Below are 16,878 nucleotides of genomic sequence, written 5' to 3' on the forward strand. Positions count from 1 at the left end.
CTCTGGAAGAACTTGTTCTTTGCCGTCAACAACCAGCACCGATAATAATTCCTAGTAACATGTTCAATTGTTTATTCCAACTTTTCTATTTTAATTATTATCAAGTTTGCTGATGAAAGCTTCCAAAGCATCTTTAAATCATGCTGAGCGGTACTGACATCTGCTCTTGGAAGGGCTACCCTAGCCAGGCTGGTCGAAAGGTAGAGGCCAGACAAAACGTAGTTTCCCGCGACCAGGACAGCAGAGCCTTCTGGTACCTTTAGACAATCTCCTAGTGACAGTGACATACATCAATCACTCTCTTCCAACCTGCCTTGAGCTAGCTTGGAAGCAGTACAGTTTGTAAATTCACATGGTATCAATATGTCAATGACTCATGGATACAGATAACTTATGTTGATGCGTAGCCTAATCTACTTTGAACGGAGATGGTGATTGAATATAATAATACCATAGATTGGTGTTTTTTTCTTGCCGTTTCAGAATTAGTTTATTCAATGGACCAAACATATCAACCAAATAAGCAAGGAATCTAATTTAATCCATCTGTTATAATTCAGTAATGAAACAAATGCCAATTTTATGTGAAGTCAAAAAATAATTTAAGCTCTTTTCTGAGCTCAAACACTCGTTTGGTTATGTTTCCTCATGAAAGCCATCGAGTATTTAAAAAAAGAAGTAGGCCAATGTGATGGTTTGCATCCATGTCAGTTGCTTAATATAATCAGGAGTTAATCTAATAATAATTTTCGCTTTAGCCCTCTAGTTTAGGCCAACTAACTAGGCTTAAAAAGGTTTACAATCCTAAAACCAAATTCCCCCCTGAAAATTACCCCTAGTGGGAAATTCCTCCTGGTTGAGAACCATTGACGTAGGCTATACATCATTGAAATAAAAGAAGGTAGGCCTACATATGTACGGTACAAAGTTTCTACGAATCAGTATCCCTCCGGATTGATTGAACATCTTAATAGAACACTACCTTTGTACAAAACACATTACTTGCTTGCAATTTCGTTTTCAGTTTATACCCATAAGGATAGATCTTTTTTGACATTTAGCTTATTGGCACAAGTAGGCTAGCCTAAAAATCCCCAAAGGCAATGTTTTTGGTGGAAAAGAGCAGGCCTTGATACAGAACACTCGGCAGGCAGTTTCGACCTTGCTGAACCGTAGTAAGGTCGAAACTGGCATGTAGCTGGCCAAAAGTGTGCGTAGCCCTCACGTAGAAATGACCACCCAAAAGAACCATAAGCGACTGCTTTTGCCTGAAACTTGAACTAATGGCGATGATTTCATGGAAAGCCCCCAGCCTGGTTCACACATTGCCAGCGGAACTATGATCAACTTCCAATGAGCTGTGTGGGTTCCGATAGCAAGATCCGTGTCTGGGCTCGCCTATCGAGGGTTTCCCGCAGCTCTCACCCCATATGGGAAAGCCCCTAGAAAAGGTGGGGTAAACAACAGACACCACAATGTTCATCTGGCTAGTTCATCGCGACTGGCGGATTTTATCATTTTTGACACTGATTCCCTGCCATTTTAGTTTGATTCCAATTAAAAAGATCAAGAATAAATTAAATGAACACAAATTCTAGTACCGGTACATGTGTATTTTCACATAAAACGGAGTGGTACAGAAGCGGGTCAAAAATCATAGATGCGATAAAAATCACGTCACTCATTGCACACAATTGAATAAACAGTGTCGATGCAGCACAAGCAAATGAAATTCAACATACAATACCAGACGTACACATTACATTTCTTGTAAAAGTTTCCAAAGCAGTAACTTCGCATTCAGATTTGTTGACTTTGCTAACCCATCCAGACAGAATTAGATATTTTTATAGATTCGATGTCTGCAGATGTTAAATGAATATAAAAAAGCACTAATTTGCCAGCTGGATAGTAGCTGTAGACAAACAAGAATTCGATAAAAGGTGAACTTCAAATATCATATAAGTTATCTAACGCCCTTAGGAGAGGAGGGTGTTAGATTAGTCATCTTGAAAAAAATGTCACACAGGCATACGAAATGGATATAAAAGTACAACAGCCAGTTCATTTCCCTCGGCAACTATGCCAGCCCAATTTGTTTCACCTTGGGTAGAGGTGTGCGGTGTTTTGCAACAGCCAGAGCACTTCAGGTGATGAAGCAGGTTACCAGGTCTACCTACAGGCTTGGAAAGCAGCGCTTTATGCGTTGGTCCAACCCACAATATGAAAGAAGGAAAGGAAAGGATAAACATGAAAATTGAAAATACCGTAATTTTGTGTTAGAACAGTCTCGGCTTCTGGAGCTGGTTGAGTTGCTTGACACCTTGAACAGGCCAGTTAGACAAGCCAAACATGTTCTCAGATGGTAACGTAACTGCCGCACTGACTTTAATAACTCGGGTTCTGCTTGATAAGCCTTTATCAAGTTCCCGCAAGAACATACGCAGTGATTTTAAACGATCAAAAAAAGAACTGCATCTGCTAATATGTGGAATTTATTAACTTGAGAAACCACCAGTCAGCTTCAGTAGCAGTTGAATCAAAATAAAAAAAAATAATTGATTTCGTGGCTATATGGTTGCTTCTTTTTATCAACGGTTGCTGAAGTTCACCAGATTTCTATTGATTGCTGTAGAGACACGACTACTACAAAACCCCAGAGGCATAAACTGGCCATATTCAAGCAATGTTAATCAGGCAAAATGCTTTGGAATTTTTTAACAAGTGCAGCTCGTGGCCCCTGATTGAAAACATGATTGTCTGACAAACATGACAAAAATTAATGTTTGTAACCCAGACAACAAAATTCGTCATTTTTACATTGATTCAGACGTTGAATCAATGTAAAAATGACGGATTTTGTTGTCTGGGAAGATATTGTTACTGAGAAAAAGGTCTGGTAAACAGGCTACGGTGCAAATTGAAAAGTTACAATATAAAAGATTAATTTAAAATAGTCTGCCGACAAAAATGCCCAAAGCGCCGAAAGAAACTTCACTAGTCGAGAAAAGAAAATGTGATGGCAGAAGAGAACTTAATTAAACAACAAACCATCTTGTGCACATGTGACGTCATTTAGCACATGGATAACATCTCAAGACAGCAAATCAGCCGTTTTTACATCTACAGACGCTGAATCAATGTAAAATCGGCTGATTTGCTTCCTGGGGTTCAAGCTAGGAGGATTATGCCATAGATTGAGTTTCGCTTTTAGCAGCAAGATCGTTGCTTACTTCACAATGTAGAAATATTGTACGATGCAGAATATCCACATAGTGAACTAGGAGGATTAATTCAAATCGACAATACAGTACAATAAGAATTGAGCAGATACGCAAATAAGCTTTCCACGTGAAGGGTGCAGTGCAACTGTTACGCAAATCTTGTGACATTGTTTCAATGTTTCCTAATGTATAAATAACGAAATCTCATCGCTGCTGCAATCTTCATACCGTAGAAAAAAACGACACTGCAATTATTTTACAAAACAGTAAAGAAGGTTGACCATTGGACAAGCTAAAGATAAAAGTTTCAAAACATTTGTAATTTCAAGATAAAAGCCGAGGAAGATACCACATCAACAAGGCCAACTAAAAATTTGTTGGTGAATTCCAGCTGTCAGTGGCAAATACTTCATCAAGACACAACGTTGAACAGTCGTGGTGTACGTTGTAATAATGTCTTCGACCCGGCAACAACAAACTGTTTAAACGTTTTAAATTCCATTCATTTTTCAACTTGAGGAGAGAAGTGAACAGTTGATTGACACAAGAAGCTCAGTAGTTCCCAGACAGCAAATCAATTTGCAGTACGGTGAGAGCCTGTGTCATCAACTGATTACTATAGCAACATACACACGTTATAGAGAGCAAATTCCGTCATTTTTACATTATTCAACGTCTATAGACGTTAAATCAATTTTGCCGCCTGGGCTGTGATTAATGAGAGAATCAGTTGGATTTTGGAAACGAACGTTTCACACAAGCTATGTGACACCTTCAAATCGTTTAGCTATAATTTCAAGTTTACAGACTTTTTAAGCTTGCACATCATTTAACTGATAATCTTGAGCGTGAAAAGCCCGGATCAAACATGAATCAACGCATAACAGATGGTACTGCTCGTTTGCATTCATTAAATGCTGGCATTTGCACAACAATCTAACCTCTTACTGTAATCTATTAAGAATCGATTTCGCTATAGTAATGGCATCTTCAGCTAGCACATGTAAAAAAGATCAACGCATAACATTGTCAAGTATCGCCACCTAACAAACCGATTGTAGAAATTGCAATGCCTGGTAGCTTGTCTTGCTGCCATTTCACAAAGGCGCGATAGACTATTCCAAAACTAATGCATCGTTTTTATATAAATTTGTTTATTTATATGCCTCACTGCAGCAAGACAAGCCACTGAAAAAGAACGTCACCATTTCGACAAATGTAAAAAATCTGGTGAAAACACAAAATCAACGTCAAGCAAACGTAAAAAAAGTAAGGGAAAAACCAGGAGAGATTGGCTAGTACTTGAACACTTGAGGGTTCCAGGATCGTATGTTGAAGATCTGCACAGAGGGTTTGCTACAAATTCTCATCGCTGTCTCGAAGCTCTCATTGATTTGATTCACAGAGAGACACAAACCAATCGCAACGTTGTATAGACGTCCTACTAACGCATCATTGGTCTGCAAAACGAATCACAAGTTATAATTTACATTAACGTCCACAATCAAGAAGTCAGGACTTGTGGTACTTGACGATGGCTAAAAGTTAAACTTCCGATACAAAAACTTTAATATTCTACCGATCTGTTTCACCTTGGCCGTATAACATAGTGTGGAATATTACCAGTTACCGGTACCTCGCTTTGATAAAAAAGCTCTATTATTGAAAAGTCAGAACTGATACCCCTTGAAGCAAAATAAATCGGTAAATCAAGGTCGTTACACTGCGGTGTAAAAGCGGCGGCTGGATACAGAAATCGATTGAATTAAGCATAAATCTGGTCAATCACCTAGTTGCCAATACACGCCGTTATGTAATCACCGTTTCAAGGATGAAGTTTCCCAGACAGCAAATCAGTCCTTTTTTACATTGATTCCACATCTGCCGATGTTGATTAAATGTAAAAACGAACAGATTTGCTGTCAGGGTTGTGTTGTTTCAAAATGGCAGCTTTTGCTGGACGAAAAGTGGGCAAACTCGATAAACAACTAACCGTGATTCCACTGCGTAGGAACTGCCATTGTTGAATCCCCTTAGACCCGTCACACTTCATTAGTCTCGTGGAGGATGACGTGGCCGCGAGGCACATCTTGTTGCCAAAGCGAAGTTCTCCTTAAAATAAATCGTCAACGGTTGAAGGCTTTTAAGACAATGAAGGTCAGGAATCGAATCTCAAAGACACCGACTACGTTGCAGTGATGTTACTTTCATAGAACTTTGTTGCAAACCATCACATCGACATTGAGGTCAATTGAAAGGGAAGCAGACAGCAAGAAATGTAAACCTTAGAGCCTCACGCTGACACAATACACCGAAAACAAATGGAAGTTGTTACCTGAATGGAGGTTGTTACCTTATAAACAAGCCCAATGGCTGTTCCTAGGGCTGCCATTTGTAAAAGCCCAACAAGCTCTTTGGAGCTACTGAGTTTGAGTGCCTTTTGAAGGACCCACTTTCAATGATGTAGAAATAATACCATTTAAATGTAAAAATACTTTTAACACAACAAAACGGTGCAAACAGAAATGGAAGCGAGTTTCAGACTCGGACGTTTTTTCGGTCAATCAGACGCATCTCAAAAGTGACATCATAACTTCCTAGTATGTATTCTCCTTTCTCGGTTAAACTTTGCTTTGTCGGTCATCGAAACTGACATGTGTATTGATGAAGAAAAACGTGTAAAATAACAACACACTGAACAGCCACTGCCATTGGTCGCCCCTTTGTCAAAGGCAGAAAGCCAACCGTGTTGTCACAGAAATTACAAATCTTTTTACTTCAACACAGTGATTCCCTTGAATAAATCAAACAGTTTGGTTACTCTAACTACCATCTTAAGCTATCCGATTCAGTACCACAGACCTTTAGCAATCAAAATGGCTTCATCAATGTGCACGTTATCATATTTTTTTGTTTGTCGTATCCAGGCTTACACCTGGTGGTTGAAGATTTTGATTAAGTGGACGGGAAGGCAAGGAAGCCAATCTTCCACCATCAGGCATGCCTTTAAGTGTCCTGCCAAAGATACAGCCGCATGCTGTTGAGCGGTGTCGAACCTGCGCCCTTTCTATTGCCGTTCCAGGGCTCTCACCACTCGGCTATGCAGCCGACATCATATAAAACAGGCGAACAAATAATGTTCGTCATAGCAACTTAAAAACTTTGAACGATGATTTAAAAAAATGTGTTAACTTAGTTCCGGTACGTCCGGTTTTCAAGATATTGCCGAAATATTTTGACACCACAATGGTATTTTTAAGGTCAGCGGAAATAATAAGGAGGCCAGTAAAGTGTTTATGTTTCATAGTTTGTACAATGCAAGACAAGAGGCTGAAAAATTTCAACCATTGATAATGAAACTTGAGGCTGCATGGGAAGCTGAGCAACCAATGAACTGTGCGTTGTGAGTGTTGTTCTAACGACTTCTGAACGAAAGCATCTACTTTCTGGGATGCGATAATTTAACAATTTAAACTCAAACAATAATAGAAACCACAGCTTTGCTGAAAACTTTCCATCCTTTCCCGCGAAGTTACTTCAATTCACCCCATGACCTCTTTATTCTGTCTTTTTTGGTTTTAAAATTTAATTCGCCTCACTGAATCTTGTTATCAATAGTGCTATACAGTTATGTTCCTTTCCATTATTTGTGTTTACATATTTGTCCGTTCTGGTGTACTTTTTAAGCATTTTTTTGTGTTATTTCCAATTTACTTGTTGTTGGCTCCGTCGTTGACTGATCTTGCCGAATCTTCGTTTTAGCTTCTAGTAGATGTTAGTTCTTCCAGCTATCAGTGGGGGAGTTTTTATTAAGATAAACGGAAAACGGAGACATCCTAAAAGAAGATGTGAAGAATGAGATAGACAAGGTAGGACAGAAGAAAAATTAGATGGAGAAATGTGGTGAAGACAATCGATGCAAGGTAAAAATCGACCACCCACACTAGAGGGAGCAAAGTCAGGCAAGTAGGTAATTCAATGTAGTTTTTGGCTGAAAATTTCATTGAGATATGTTTGTGGTAAAGCATAATAATTTCTCTGTCGACTTAATGAAATCGAAGCATTTGCATAAAAGCTACCATGGTAAAAATATTGACCACATAAATCTGCACACTCACCATCTGCGGTGAATACAAACTCCTGAGCCAGATCTTTGCCTCGGCAACTTCCTGCTTGCAGAAGGTTGCCTTTTTCTTCGGAGCCAATCAAACAAATGGAGAGGCCGGCCACTTTAATCTGGCCACGACCGAGAACTGATGGGGCTTTTCTAGTGACGTCATATTTGATGGTGGATTTTCGCTCGTTGGGGATTCCAAGTTCAGGATAAACGTTATACAGGTACCTGGAGACAGTACAATGCTTATGAATGATGCTTTGAGTTTTATTTCTTTAATTGAACTGCCAATTGTCGTGAAACGGGGATGTTTCTAATGCGGTAGGTCAATCTCAGATAGCGAAATCCGTAATTTTTACATTGATTCAACGTCTGCAGACATTGAATCAATGTAAAGATGACGGATTTTGCTGTCTGAGATGCAGCTACAAGTATAAAAACAATACATACTGTATCAACGTAAATTTTGCCAGCTTTGCCAGAAATCAAAGTAGTTAACACCCAGTATACAAAATTTGGTTCTTACACTGCACATTGATTCAATATTTGTAGACGTTGAATCAATGATCAAATCACGATCAATCAATAAAATATTCATTTCGCCAAAAAGAGCCAATTTTGGGTAGCGGCGGTACACATAGCCCGCTTCGGTGCGGACGTGGTCGAAAATTATCGTACAACCAATGCGTTTAATAAACAAGTCTTTGCAAAAAAAAAATAATTAGTGGTATAGTACTCAACAAACTAATAACTAGGCAACAAGTCGATTACCATTTAAAGTTCTTGCAGTGGAGCTTGTGGTTACGGAGCTGGTATCTTTCGGTTAAGTCACCAGCATCAACTTGATAGTTCGGCTTGGTGTTGAGGAAGTGAATTTTATAATCGTCCAACCAAACTTTGGCTACTCGTAAGGCGTTACGCAAGGCGGCGGAATTATTCACCCCATAGGGGCGACGTTTACGAAAAATGTGCCCGACGCGGGAACAGGGGGCAATGGCGAGAGACCCCCCACACATCCACGTCCTGAAAGAGAGTTCAAGGTTCTCTCCTCCCCACTCTTCCATCTCTTCATCGTAGCCACCAAGAGCGAAAAAGGAATCACGATTGACAGCAAAGAGTCCTCCGGATATGGTCGGAGTAGAATAAGCTTTGAGTGGGTCCTGGAAAAACAAGAATCTCAATCGTATTTTAATCTCAGTGAATAATTAACTCACCTTCACTTTTCACAATTCATTCACCTCAGTGCCTCTACTAATACTTAAGCAGCACTCTTCAATTGACGTAAAATAGTATGCCACACGTTTGAAAAGTTCCCACTACCCAGCTACAAAATTGCAGCTTTTACATTAATCAACGTCCATAAACGTTGAACCCATATCAAAAAAATAGGCTTTTTCTAGCTGGTTATGGATACCGCAAACAATAAAATAAACAGATGAGCGCACAAAGGACGGTTCGGTCAAAAGGCGTAGAAGAAATGACACATCTCTTACATCCACCTAACCCAACAACTCACAGAGATGCTCTAGTTTAGATGGATGTTGTTAAGAACATGTGTTTCGGCTGAAGAATCTGTGATCATAACCTTAACGGCTAATAGCCGCTCTACGCTAGATTTACAGTACGTAACTAAAAACAAACTGCACAATTCAATGATCAAATTCACCGAGAATTTAAAAAGCAAAATTGCTTAAAATGTGGCGCATTGCTCAAGAAATAGCTGCGTTTGCTGAAGACAATGTTATCATCATAGATCGCCAAAATAACAAGATAACTGTAACTCAAACAAAACGAAGCTCCTGCAATTGCAGCGGCATGTGACAATCCATACGTTGGTGCGAAATGAAAATTCAACGACAAAAATCAACTGCAATGTTTAAACAATCGACACGGAACGAAGTCAGCAGCGAGATAATAACTTCGCAACGGAACCTTCAATTTATCGACAGAACAGTCAATGTTTCAACCTGCTGTCGTTTAACCAACCAATTCAGAACATGAAGAAGGCTGGCATGTCAATATACCACCAGAGATAGCCAATGACACAACATTATTGCATTGTACACAAGGGAACGTTCTTCCTGGCTTCTCAAAATTAGCGTCAAGAAATAAACGTTCGAAATTTTGTTATAAGCCACTGGTGTGAAATGTTGTTTCTCGCGAAACTGGGTAGGTGTTTATTGGAGAACACTTTTAGGTCTCCACACCCTTGACTTACATTAGTTTTTCTACTCAAAAAGTAAAGCGATAAGACAATACCTGCCATTTTGTTGGAAGCGCCTCCCACGCAAAGTGCAATCCCCAGTTGAACCCTCCCCGCACCAATAGAGAGGGTTCGTAATCTAAAGTATCAGGATCGATTGTGTCGACAACAGGGCTCACTACCTTGGATCTAGAAAGCAACACAACGACTGAATAGATTTAGCCTTTTAAAAACGAACGCCACCAAAAATTACCGCATAAAATTGGATGGATACTGATTAAGAAGATCATTTAGAAATGCTTTTTTGCTATTGTACGATCACAACCCAAAGTCGGAATGGCCCGTTTCGGTGAGTCCGATTCGGAGAGTTCCCTATTCGGAGACAGCTTTTTTCGGAGAGTTTCCTATTCGGAGATTTTTTGAAATTTTTTTTTAAAATTATCGGGTACCGTAGCCTAATTATCATTGCCGCTGTTACATCGTTTTAACGTCGCTAAACGTTTAAATCGTGCAGAAAAAAATAGAAATAAAATGTTTGAACAATTAAATAAAAATTCGTCGGTACCGTAGCCTAATTATCATTGCCGCTGTTCATAATCGGTCGTTATCTCCGCCTGCGGCAGATTGCGCATCAACATGGCTTATTTGCTTCCAAGAGTGGCGATTTTGAGCCAACTCGCCCACAGTGTCTTCAAGTTGAGTCCGGTCCATCATTGAATGTTGTCTTGCCATGGTTTTGGTTGTCTGCCACGTTTTCTTTTTCCTTCTACTTTGCCTTCTGTGCAAACTTTGCTGATTCCGAATTGTGATCTTTTAGTGTGGCCGAACAGTTTTAAAACTTTTGATTTTATTATTGCTGCAATTGGATGTAGTTTTTAATGTCGTTAAACGTTCAAATCGTGCAGAAAAAAATAGAAATAAAATGTTTGAACAATTAAATGAAAATTCGTCGGTACCGTAGCCTAATTATCATTGCCGCTGTTACATCGTTTTAACGTCGCTAAACGTTCAAATCGTGCAGAAAAAAATAGAAATAAAATGTTTGAACAATTAAATGAAAATTCGTCGGTATTGTAGCCTAATTATCATTGCCGCTGTTACATCGTTTTAACGTCGCTAAACGTTCAAATCGTGCAGAAAAAAATAAAAATAAAATGTTTGAACAATTAAATGAAAATTCGTCGGTATCGTAGCCTAATTATCACTGCAGCTTTTACATCGTTTTAACGTCGCTAAACGTTGAAATCGAGCAGAAAAAAATAGTCGAAGCTTTAGATGCGTGGGGTTTAGACCTAACTATTGAGATCGACTAAAAAGCGAATTAAATTTATTTTTGAACTATTAATGTTTGCTCAGATAAAATGACATGTATCCTGCGTCGCCTTCTGCATGCAAACTTAGAATATATTAGAATCCTCACCTATTACAAAATTCTAAATCTAACGACGCCTTCTGTTTATTTACAGTAGAGAATTTTGTATTTTATTTCACAATATCGTTTCTTTTATAGTTGAAATTCTTGAAGCTTTAGATGAGTGGGGTTTAGACCTAACCACTGAGATCTTAAATCATATTTATGACGCCAGAAAGACCCTAGTGATATGGTACGTTCCATATTCATAACTTTACCAAAGAAAACTGGAGCAACAGAATGCTCACTTCATATCTTAAATATCTTTGCTAAGTTGACGTGTATTGTTTTTGATATGATGGTCACAAATAAAAACAATTCAACTGAACTGACATGACGAATTTTCATTTAATTGTTCAAACATTTTATTTCTATTTTTTTTCTGCACGATTTGAACGTTTAGCGACGTTAAAACGATGTAAAAGCGGCAATGATAATTAGGCTACGGTTCCCGATAATTTTCCAAAAAATTTCAAAAAATCTCCGAATAGAGAACTCTCCGAAAAAGGCTGTCTCCGAATAGGGAACTTTTCGAATCGGACTCACCGAATAGTAGCAGACCCACCCAAAGTAGCATTGACATTTGATTCCGGTAGAGGTGATCGTGATAGTGTAATAAAAAAAGCGTATAATATCAACTCACGTGTGGTTAATAAGTTCTTGCAAAAGCGGCTCAATCCAACCAATGTTAACTTCACAATGGGAATCAAGGAAGACAAGTGTATCACCTAAATGTACAGACTGTAATGGTCAGCACAGGCAATTTCAGTTCATGAAAATCGATTGGGACTGAGTTACCTACATTTATTCATTATTCAAATAGACTTCTGCAAACTAGTTAGCAAAAGTGTCTTTTTTACGTCTTCAGACGTTGAATCCATGTAAAAAGAATGAATTTCGCCAACCAGGCGAACATCAACAAAGCGCAGCACAAAAGCACTGACAAACCTGTTGCATGACGAGCCCCGAACATGCGCGCTCTGATCAAGCCCATTTGTTTGTCTGACCTCAACAGAAGCAGTTTAGATTTGAGGAGATGCTTATTGGAAAACTCTTCAATGACGGCAGAGTATTCTAAAATATTCATCAAAGTTAGGAAATGTTGATGGTTGGAAAAACTGTGACATATAAATCGTGAATTTTTGACATTTTTGATTTTCAGACAGCATTGTGAACAAAGCTCGCGTTACAGAAATATACCGCCATAATAAATCAACAAACAATAGATTTTATTTAAATCCAATTTTTATAAAATTGCCGTATATATAAAGTAAATAATTCTATGGCCTTATGAATAACTAACTAGATTAAAAAAATTTTTTATGGTGCCAGGCAACTTCAAAGTTTGCGGCATTTTTCAAAAGGAAAGGGCACGAAATGGTGCTATACAAATAAAATTGTTTGTTGTTCCCTTCAAGGAACAAAAGAAAATGGTTTGTGGCAATAGTAAATAAATCTAGAAAGCTGTTTTAACTTTACCGTTTTCACTTCCATCATCGACCACAATAATTTCTTTCAGGAGTTTGGGTGAAGTTCTTTTAAACACAGTGCTGATTGTCCGCAAAAGTGCAGATAAAGCTTCGTTATAATAGCAAATTATTACGGACACCTGCGCTTGCACCTCATAAAGCTTTAAAGAACAGCTGCAAAAAATTTATAAAGAATTCTAAAATATTTCTAGACATTTCAATCAACACAGTCAGGTAAAAGTTTATCTCATACAACCCATTTTTCCAGTCAACAACATCTTTTCTATCCAAGGCACCGTTACAGTATGTTTGTCCCCAAAGTGAGATCGTCTTGGTCAAATATTATCACAGCCGAAACATGTATATAATCTTTCATTTCAAACAAAACAAAGTAACCTTAGCGGGTTTAACATGTTGTATTACACAGAGATATAACACAATTAAAAAAATAAACTCAAACGTTTTCGGCACGTACGTGTATTTTCATCAGGAATTACTTAAATCTGAAATATACAGTACGTAATATGAAAATTGTAAGATATATAAATTTGACTTTGCACTGTAACAACACTCCGGACTGAAAAGCACAAACTGAACAAGTGATACAAGAATGATTACGAGTAAATTATACGGCGGGAAACAGATCACATGAGGTCTAAACTACAGGCATGTGACAAACAATCAGAACACACACAACAGACAAGTAATTCCTGATAAGGACACACGACCACGTACATGTCGAAAAGGTTTGAGTTGATATTTTAATTATGTTATATCTCTTTTATAAAACATGTTAAACCTACTAAAGCTACTTTGTTTTGTTTATCTATGGTTCAACAAAGCAAACTCTCTACCAAAGCTTTATCTTTCCAATTTAATCTAATAAATTTTTTTCTACTACATTTCACTCTTGAATTTCTATTAGAATAAGAACATTTTGGTGATCCAACGTTAGGCTTCCTTGCCTTTCCGTCCACTTAATCTATATCTTCAAATAATAACCACAAAGTCCGAATACGACAAAAAAGGTGAAACAGCCTGCAACGGATTCTTGGAGAATAGTGATTTAGTTTGCTTAATTTGCTTCAGTTGGACTTTCTATTGGGTAGCCTACTCTTTTTGTGGTGCCTGTATTAATAATATTTATTGCAAAACTATTAATACATGGTGGTTGGTGGTACATAAGTAATTGTATGTTAAAAACTTATATATATACACCAAATAGGAACCACAGAGCAAGAGGCTTATATAAAACTCATGTTAAGTAAATAAATAAACAATACACATGTCACAATAGACAAAGCAATTGGCTACCTCTACAACTCATTATATAGCCTATCTTAGTATGATAATGAAATGTAAAGTTGAGATTAGTCTTAAGATCACCTTTTAGGACGAGTATCTGGAATAAGTCTGGCCTGAGATCCAATGCGGTCGCTCACAAGTTGGTTAAAAGAGTGAAGTTTGAACCCCTTATTATATTTATCCAATTCCTCTTCAGTGTGGATCATAGCTGAAGATATATATGCACTGCAGTGGTAAGCATCAGTTTTTTGCTTTGTTGAAAAGTGATAAATAACAATAAGAAAAGCTAAGTGATAGATTTGTAATAAAACATGTTAGGTTTTGACAACTTTACAGTTACACATGCCTGTCTTATTTTCTCCGACTTACAAAAACAAGAGCATATGTAAGAATACTATACATATCAGCAGCGCAACTAGAAAAAATCAAAGGAGGTCGGCAATGAGAGAGAAAACTAACAAATATTTGTGGAAGTGGATATATCACAGTTAGATTGTTAGAATATTAGCCTAGTGTAAATTTACAGCACAATGATCCAATTCTGTAAATTGACAGCGCAATGATCCAACGTGTTTTGTATAATTCTGATATTATTTACAAATCATGAATATCCTCATGACGGAACATCTCTTTATTATATAATACTTGAATAACCTTCAGAAACACAACCTTAGCAAGGCCTCCTAAATGTGCTACAATAAGTTAAAAGCAACCAACTCTGAATGCATGTGAAGGACTGAAGGTATGTGAGTGAAATTTAAGGACAAATTGAAAGATTGATTTTCCATCTGTAGGTTTGAACTAATGAAGCACTAAACTCAATACACTAATACAGTGTACCGTACCATTTCAATATGGGAAAACGATTTAACTAGAACAGCTGTTCTCAACCGGTGGGCCATGGAAACATTTTAAGGTGGGCCACAGACCTATTTTAAAATTTGCCAGAGTTAGTGAAAAATTTAGTTCCATTTGTGTTACTATAGTTAATTTTACACTTGTGAGTTTTGTTTAGTTGTTTTGATAATAGCAACAATCAATGGTGCTGCTGTAATTTTCTGCAGAATGGTAATTTCCATTATAATTATATATATATTGAAATAATAATTTTAATGGCGTGATGTAACCAATGCCATCTGTTGCATAATATACGAACGCTGATTTTAAGCAACTACGACAGTGTGGTTCTTATAGGGAGCCACTTGGCTCCGAAAGGAGAAACTTTTAACTTAAAGAAAGGAATAATTGTGTGGAAAGGAATTAGGAAGAAACGTAAATCAAATGTAAATTTATCTAAATAATCTATTGAAATGATTAATTTATTTATGAATGAGCACGTAGTTTTAGATCAATGTTGAGTTTTTGCAGCACTTTAGGATGTGGTAGACCACTTTGTGATTACAATCAAGTCATAGCCTAACTGAAAATGGTAGCCTACTGAAACTTCTGCAGATCTGTTTTTAGTATTTTTTTTTCTGAATTGTGGGAAGAAATTGACAATACTTGCGTCTTTCAAAGGAGGAATACGGCATTAATGTTGAGGACCACTGCAACTACAAGTTGGTCAATAACGTTCAGGAGTACGCATCTTATTGATGCACGGTTCAATAAATAATTTGTTTTCAAATATTTTCTGCTGTTTTTTTGTTTTTAAACCTATTTTGCAGTTTTTTTCTTGCATAAACAAATAATGGGCCATAAGAATTTAAAAATGGGCCACGAAAGAAAAAAGGTTGAGAACCACTGAACTAGAAGCTTACACTATCTTGAGCAGTACAGATCAAAAGTTTTAATTTATAGAGTATAGCCTATTATACATACTTATATTGCTGGAAAACACATAAACATCTGCATCTTTTTCAGAGATTTCTTTTGAAGAAATGAGAGGGAAAAACAAATTGTTGGTTGAATGTTGTAATCGCAATTTCAAGTTACTTCTTTCTTCATGCAAGGAAAACCCAATGTATCCAATGTATAAAACAATAACAATGATTGCCATGAAAATCCATAACTTGTAACCATTGCTGGGCCTGCCTTTCTTCATTTCAAGTACAGTATAAGTTGAAAGTTCTTATATCGTTCCAGCAAGCAGCAGATTAAGCATTGAAACAAATCAAAACACTAGTGAGACTTGACCAAGATGCATAATCTCAAGCAACACTAATGTATTCTTAACTGACAGGTTCTTTTCAACCCATTTGAAATTAACTTGTCCAAAAACCTTTTGAAGGATACAATATTTGTTAATCTACACCAAAGCAAACAAAACTAAAATGAAATATAAAAATGGGTAGGCTTATAGTCTATGCATATTTACAACCATTTTTTTTCAAGGACCTCTGAAAATCATAGTTGTTAAGTAAAACAATTAAATATATACTCTTTTTTTATAAAAAAAGATATTTTCATACTTTTAAGTGCCTGTGTAATAATTTGGAAGCATTATTGTGTGTATTGAAATTACAATCATAGTGCATTTTGTGTTTGCTGTTTTAATTCCAAAATGTGTCCCATCACCACTGCCATTGTGGCGGAATAATTCTGCACAATCCACCTAATAATTCAGCCTGTAAGAAAACACACGATAAAAATGCGATGACAGTAAAAACTTGTAGACCCTTATAAATACACTTCTCATTGACATATTTACTTTTATGCATTTTGTGATAGTCAGGACATGGCATATTTTAATATTTTTTTTTATAAAAAGAGAGGTTTTTAAAAACGTAATTTAAAAACTAAAAACAAGTCACATACCTAGCTAGAGTAAATGATAAAATTTAAACAAGTTGTGATGACATTATTGATAAATAAACTGTTAAATTTTTTTCTGTCAAATTATTTTCAATTGCAAAATATTTACAAATTTATGAAGTGGACGAAATTACCTCGATGGTCACAATATGCACATGGTCATAGACCCTACACCAGTACACCATGAAGCAACAAACAAGCTCATCCGAAGAGATTCAACAAAAAGGCTGATGCTACCATACCATTGTGATTTGTTACATTGGCTATCATAGCTATTTGACTACTGCACTCATAGGCGCCGACTCCGGGGAGGGCGGAGGGGCGGCGCCCCCCCATGAATTTAGTTCGGGGTGGCTGCCCCCCCGCAAATTATTTAAAATAATTCCTAAATCAAATGT

At 37.2% G+C, this 16,878-nt stretch overlaps 1 protein-coding gene across 1 annotated transcript; it reads right to left on the bottom strand.

The window, feature by feature from the left end:
- Window positions 1–1,592: 1,592 nt before the first annotated feature.
- LOC145775956 (polypeptide N-acetylgalactosaminyltransferase 11-like) lies at window positions 1,593–15,672 on the bottom strand. The gene is made up of 10 exons (XM_082587365.1): window positions 15,548–15,672; window positions 13,808–13,934; window positions 12,432–12,595; window positions 11,901–12,026; window positions 11,596–11,680; window positions 9,598–9,730; window positions 8,110–8,498; window positions 7,343–7,566; window positions 5,218–5,336; window positions 1,593–4,684 (listed from the first exon to the last, which is right to left on the bottom strand). Exons 2-10 carry the CDS (start codon window positions 13,930–13,932, stop codon window positions 4,520–4,522), a joined length of 1,530 nt encoding a protein of 509 aa, XP_082443491.1. The 5' UTR covers window positions 13,933–13,934; window positions 15,548–15,672; the 3' UTR covers window positions 1,593–4,519.
- Between the last annotated feature and the right edge of the window lie 1,206 nt (window positions 15,673–16,878).

The sequence above is a fragment of the Aplidium turbinatum genome, chromosome 8, assembly GCF_918807975.1.
Source record: "Aplidium turbinatum chromosome 8, kaAplTurb1.1, whole genome shotgun sequence".
In the NCBI taxonomy this organism is placed as follows: Eukaryota; Metazoa; Chordata; class Ascidiacea; order Aplousobranchia; family Polyclinidae; genus Aplidium; species Aplidium turbinatum.